The following is a 6772-nucleotide window of genomic DNA, read 5'->3' as shown; positions in this document are numbered from 1 at the left end:
ATGGCTCTCGCGCGGACCCTGCCGCTCCCGCAGCTCGCCTCGGCCGCGCCCTGCCGCCGCCCCAGCCGCTGCCGCCTCCTCCGCGCAATGGCGCAGCCGCAGGCGCGAGGGGCCGCCGCCGCGACGACGACGCCGGCGGCCGTCGCGGCGGTCGGCGTCGGGAAGGAGCTGCCCGAGGGGTACGAGCAGATGACGCCCGTCGTGGACGAGGCCCAGCGGCGCCGCGCCGGGGTGCTGCTGCACCCGACCTCGCTCCGCGGCCCGCATGGCATCGGCGACCTGGGTGACGAGACGCTCGCGTTCCTCTCCTGGCTCCGCGACGCCGGCTGCACGCTCTGGCAGGTGACTAGGGACGCGCATTGCCCCCCCCCCTGCCCCCTGCTTGCCGCTTACCAACTGCTCTGCTCCCTCATTCCCTGATTACTCCGCGGTTGGCGTGCGACAGTAAACACTGCTACTTGCTGATCGAAATGGTTTTGTGGTGTGCGTGTTTGCTTGTCACCCGATGCTAGGGATGATGGAAACACTAGATTGCTTTGAAATGTGGACGAGTAAGTACCTCAAATAGGATGGAGGGATTCAAATCATTTATAAATTAGTTACAAACATATATTGTTTAGAAATTGGAAAATACTACTAGTAGCAATCGTAAATAAGATGGAGGGATTCAAGCCATTTCTGTGGTTGCAAGCATACAATGTAGTACTAGTACAGTTGAACATTCTTGCTGCAGATCGCAGTGGTTATTAATTCTTCTCAAGGAAAAAAAAACTGCACTGGATATAACATCAATGGCGCATGAAACTGCAATCGGGTAGCAGGCTAGAGCCAGCTAAAAAGAATGAAACACTGCGAAAGCAATACCCAACATTTCTCTCCGACCATTAAAATTAACTCAGTGAATTTCTTGCTGTTGATATATGTGTATGTTTTCCTATGGTACTGGCTTGGTGTCCTGCTTGTGTTCTTGTGATTGACTTGAACACTGGAAAACGAAAATGCTGATTGATTGTCGGTTTGATCCATGTCCGCAGGTTCTCCCACTTGTTCCTCCGGGAAGGAAATCCGGGGAGGATGGTTCTCCTTATTCTGGACAGGTGATGCTTCATACTAGTTAGAATTTCTTTTGCTTACTTTGGAGTTAATTCTGTATATAGCGCGCTTTTGCCTATTTTATGGCAGTAATAACTCAATGGCTCTAGGGAACATGCATCCACTTTTGCAGGATGCCAACTCTGGTAATACCCTATTGATTTCTCTTGAAGAGCTTGTAAAAGATGGGCTGTTGATGGAGGATGAACTTCCTGATCCCTTGTGAGTCTGAGTTTCTTCATAATCAATGCGAGAGACACCTATAAGTTTGCTGTTAGCCCTTTACATATTTAAATTAATGACAGGGATTTGGAATATGTGGAATTTGACACAGTTGCTAATCTGAAAGAACCTCTTATTGCCAAGGTTAGTTATTGATGACTGTTATTGTGCTTCATGTCATCTTTTTTTCCATGTATGCAAAGTATAGTGTGTCTATGCTTGGAGTACATGTTGCATATGTAGTATTGTTGGTTGCTTCTACATTCTGAATAGGCCAGAACGAAGTTATCTGAATGATATTACCTTGTCCTAAAAAGTAAAATATAATGATGTTACCTTCCTATCTGGCCTTTCTACAGTTCTAGAGTACCATATATACAACAGCATGTAGAAAATGGTTACTCCATTTCATTTTTGAAAGGGTTATACAAGTCATTAATTTAAATTTTATGTAAGCGTACATTCTTTGGCTATCCAGTTTAAATGTTCCTGGCTTTATTGAGAACATATGGTAGGAGCAAAATTACTGCTGATTGACAAAAATATCCCATGTGTGAAGATTGGTTTCAATGAACAGTTAGTTATAGATAAATCTTTTATTCTAGGCAGCAGAGAGGCTCCTACTGTGCCCTGGAGAACTAAGAGTGCAGTATGAGGAATTCAAGAAAAATCCAGATATTTCAGGCAAGAAATCTTGTTTTTCCATTGATGTGTCTTTCATGCTCTTTACTAGTCTATTATGGTCCAAGAGGAAGTACCAGGATCCACTCAAACACTACAGTGGAAATGTATTGAACAATTTTGATTTCAATTTGTTATTTCAATGCAAAAGGATGAAAGACATATTGTTATGTGGAAATGCAGATATGTCTCTAATGTTTAACATAAGCTTCACATTTTCCAAACTAAATCAAAATGTTGGGAAAGCACCAAAACTCTCAGATAAGATTAGAGTCTCAATTTAGCTGGGTTTCGTATACAGATACATGCCTTTTTCAATTCAAAAGGGAACATATAAATGCCATTGATGCCTGAAGTGATATACAGAGTGTAGTCTATAATGCTTAGCCCCTCTTCCCACCAGGCTGGCTTGAAGATGCTGCACTTTTCGCCGCTATCGACAATAGTATCGATGCAGTGTCATGGTATGAGTGGCCTGAACCTCTGAAAAATCGCCATCCTGGAGCACTGAAAGATATATATGAAAAGCAGAAGGACTTTGTACGTATCTCAGACTATAGGTTTTGAATTGTAATGATCTTTTACATAAATGCTAGCAGATTTATATATTCCACGTGTTATGCAGATTGAGATATTCATGGCACAGCAGTTCTTATTTCAAAAGCAATGGCAACGGGTTCGTTCACATGCACAGAAGCTGGGCATCAGCATAATGGGTGACATGCCGATATATGTTGGCTACCATAGTGCTGATGTTTGGGCAAACAGAAAATCATTTTTGCTGGTATACCTCACTTGGTTTCCTAGCATACGTACTTCTACCGTGAAGACTTAAAATGTTCTAAATTGTTATTTCTTGTTGTAAAGGACAAAAAAGGTTTCCCCACATTTGTTAGTGGTGTTCCACCTGATGCATTCAGTGAGACTGGTCAGCTATGGAACAGGTAGATGCTTCAATTCCTGTCTACTTACTTTTTCCTAGCTCTTTTTCTGTCGTGTACCAGTAACCATATATTTCCTGTGAATCTGTGATTTGAGAAAATTTTGAACACAGTGTTTCCTTTGTTGAACTTGTTATGCAGTCCATTGTATGACTGGAAATCTATGGAGGCAGATGGCTTTGCATGGTGGGTAAAGAGGATTAAACGTGCCCTTGATTTGTACGATGAGTTCCGTATAGACCATTTCCGGGGGCTTGCTGGTTTTTGGGCAGTTCCTTCTGGTAAGTTAAACACATTATTCTGCATGCCTATCTGCATAATAAGCATTTTACTGTAAGTGAATTTGCATTTGGGGAAAAATGGAATTTATGCTGCTAATCGATTATACACTCGTAATGTAGGAGCAAAAGTAGCGATGGTTGGAAGCTGGAGGGTGAGCATTGCCTTCATGAATGCTACTGTTTTCCTGTTTTCCTTTTTTCACAGAATCTTGGTTGCTGATGTGTTCTTTCCTATTTTCTTTGGCAGTAGGCTGGACCAAGGAATGCCTTTTTTGATGCGCTCTGCAAAGCTGTTGGTAGAACAAACATTATAGCAGAAGACCTGGTAATACACCAGGGCTTTTCCTTTTAATTGCTAAAATATGGAATCAAGTGCATCGTTTTATCGTGGATTTATAGGAACATAGAAACTACAGTTAGTTGTGGATTGTGAAAATGTGATCTGAGAGCGGTTGAAGTATAATTCCAGTCAGAGTGCTCAGTTATTTCGTGCTTACTGGCGATGCCTCCGCTGCAACCCTGTGGTGTCAAATACAGTCATTTACACTGGTTTAGTGTTAAACTGTTAATTTCACGAAATTTCACTAGTATAATGTGGTTTTTAAATGCTCTGTGGCAGCCACTGCTCGTGCTTATGGTTCTCTTTTCATTCTAAACTAATTGTAGGGGGTGATAACTGAAGATGTTGTTGAGCTAAGGAAGTCTATTGGGGCTCCTGGAATGGCAGTTCTTCAGTTTGGTAATAGTCCTAGTGCAATATGAGGATGCTTTGTTTTTGCAGGGAACTATGACTATGATTATTTATCCGTGACATCCTGATTCAGCTTCGGATCATCTAATTTCAGTTTTTCTTCTGAGCAGCTTTTGGCGGTGGCCCTGGTAACCCCCACTTGCCTCATAACCATGAATTGAATCAAGTTGTATACACTGGGACACATGATAATGATACAGTTAGTTCTCAAAGTTTCTCTAAAACCTATTTATTTACACATTTTGGAAGATTGTTTATTATTTTACATCTTTCGAAGATTACTAGTTACATAAATTAACATTGTATCCTGACACTCATTCTACTAGTTTCGTAACATTTTGTGCTGACACTCATTCAATCATTTCTTCCTCAGGTCGTTGGCTGGTGGCGAACTTTACCGGAGGAAGAAAAGCTCACCGTCAGTGTTGCTAAACATTCTTGAATTATCGTACAATGACAAGACATCTGGTGTCATGTCATACTAATTAATCTTATCCCCTATACTTTGTTCAGGTGCTCAAGTATCTACCTGAGGTCGGCAAGTCGGATGTTTCGTGGGCACTAATTTCTACTGCCCTGTCTTCTGTTGCGAGGACTTGTATGGTACCCATGCAGGACATACTTGGCCTTGACAGTTCTGCTAGGATGAACACTCCAGCTACACAGGTTATTATTGGCTGCACAGTGTCTGCTCATGAAAAGCAATTTTACAGTTAAAATAAATAAATAGCAATCTGGTAAAAGCTTATTCTCTCTTCTTTCATATCCACAGAAAGGAAACTGGAGATGGAGGATACCGAGCTGTGTGAGCTTTGACAGCCTTAGCTCTGAAGCAGCACAGCTGAAGGAGTTGCTTGCCATGTACAACCGGATGTAAAGCTCATCTCCAGTACTACTCTTCTGTTCTCTGTGGCCTGAGGCTTCGAGCGCAGCCAAACCTGAATGATTTGGTTGCTACTGTTCCATGAGATCTTGGCACCTGTCCCCAAATAATAGGGTTGCCTTGATGGGTTGCAAATTAGCATGCTTGAACTAGAAACCTCTTGCATGTTCACAATTTGCTATAGTCATGCTATATTTGTTAAAAAAAAATGGTAGTCCGAAATGTTCTGGTTTCGTGTATGTATATATATACTCTGGGTTTTCATATCCATAACTTATGAGTCTTTGAAACTCTTAACAAATAACAACCGGGATATGTGTTATCAATTTCTGTTTTCACCTGTTTTCTGAAGTTCTCTTTACAGTTCAGAGAAAATTAATATGTGTGGTGAGGCTTAGCTTACCTTTTAGTTGACTATGGAAGAAGTTACAAAAGCTCTATTACCTTGCCGCGTGAATCAGTTTTTCTAGCGAAACTTTGCTATTTCAATCCAGCCATGTGTAGATAAATTCGGTAATACTGGTTATGCAATATGCTTTCGCGTTTTAGATATACATCAGCTAAGGGCATTTCATATTTGGAAGCGCATTCCAGGATATGCACTCGTTCAAATATTTGGAGGACCCTCTTTTTTATTCCTAGGATTCTCAAAACACATGAACAGAAAAGATGCTGTATTGTAGTGTCATGCTCATTTGTACCGTACACGATTTGATTTGTTTGATTGCGTCACAAGAAAAAGCAAAGGACTCCTCCCGGAAGCTTTGAGTAGATGATTTTTTTTTTCATGAAATGTAGTAGACAAGAATCCTTAGACAAAATAAATCCTATAGGATGTTTTACTAATCAAACAACCAACATAGGATTATTTCTACGGAATTGTTAAGTTTTAGCTAGCTGTCTCAGTCAAGTGCTCCTGCGTTGGATTTTGTTTCTGATTGAAGATTCATATTTGCTGATGTTTGTACTTTGTTTAGGCATGCGTTGAAATACGCTGATGTAATTCCAGTGAGACATAAGTTAAATCTCAGTCGACTGAGCATTAGAGACACCCTTATTTATAAGAACTCTAATCCTGCAAAAATCCTATGAAAATCTTTTAAATCAAAGAAGCACTAGCTTCCTCCTTTTGAAATCTTTTATGCAACCTGCCTACATGCTATATCTACAACTCCAAGAAAATGCGGCTCAAGATTGAATCTATATCTGGAATAACAAAAACAAAAAAATCTCGACTATGAATAGCGTCAGCTTTGAGTGAATATATTCACACAATTTTTATTTTTTCAAGTATTTCACACTATTCATAGCTAGCCAAATTTATCCTTTTGATTCTCTAATTGTAGATTGAACATTTGAGTTGCAATTTTTCTGGAGTTGTATATATAACATGGATTTGTGTTGTCGATTTTATTTGGAGAATTTATAAACACGTCTTGTCATCTTTTTTCAAAAAAAAAAAGTCTCACGTACCTAGAGTCCTACCCAAGTTGCCCCCAAGTCCTCGCCACCATCCGTACTATCCAATCTGCCACACGCCTAGGAGCATGTCTAACATGTCCCTTATTTTTCTGCCCCGTATAACGTGAGTTTTTCGCCCCGTATCAGAAAAGTGCGTCTAGCTGAACCATTCCGTCTAGCAGATCCCGTATTTCACCCCGTATTTTTAAAAATTAAAACCCCAGGAAAATTAAAACCATAGTTCATCTTCATTTTTTTTCTTTTTTTTTGAAATCCATTGTTCATCTTCATTGATCATACCTGGATCATATATACATAGCGGATTCTACACTGCCATCCTATCTAATCGTCGAGGATGACGAATGACACGAACGCCCCCCTGGCGGCAGCCTCCTGCGCCTTGAATTCCGCCACGGCGGCGATGGCCGCCGCCTCCTCCTCTGCCTCCGCCCGAGCCTTC

The 6772-nt window shown here is 41.1% G+C and overlaps 1 protein-coding gene across 1 annotated transcript; it reads left to right on the top strand.

Annotated features, from left to right (window-relative positions):
• On the top strand, positions 1–5198 carry LOC124673994 (4-alpha-glucanotransferase DPE1, chloroplastic/amyloplastic). Its single transcript, XM_047210037.1, has 16 exons — positions 1–342; positions 1035–1097; positions 1226–1314; positions 1398–1458; positions 1920–1998; positions 2399–2535; positions 2621–2779; positions 2863–2939; positions 3078–3217; positions 3338–3369; positions 3468–3542; positions 3884–3956; positions 4079–4167; positions 4342–4386; positions 4482–4634; positions 4741–5198. Exons 1-16 carry the CDS (start codon positions 1–3, stop codon positions 4843–4845), a joined length of 1719 nt encoding a protein of 572 aa, XP_047065993.1. The 3' UTR covers positions 4846–5198.
• Positions 5199–6772: the final 1574 nt, after the last annotated feature.

The sequence above is a fragment of the Lolium rigidum genome, chromosome 7 (assembly GCF_022539505.1).
Source record: "Lolium rigidum isolate FL_2022 chromosome 7, APGP_CSIRO_Lrig_0.1, whole genome shotgun sequence".
NCBI lineage: Eukaryota > Viridiplantae > Streptophyta > Magnoliopsida > Poales > Poaceae > Lolium > Lolium rigidum.
The sequence above is the reverse complement of the archived record's forward strand: the minus strand, read 5'-3'. Positions and strand labels throughout refer to the sequence as shown.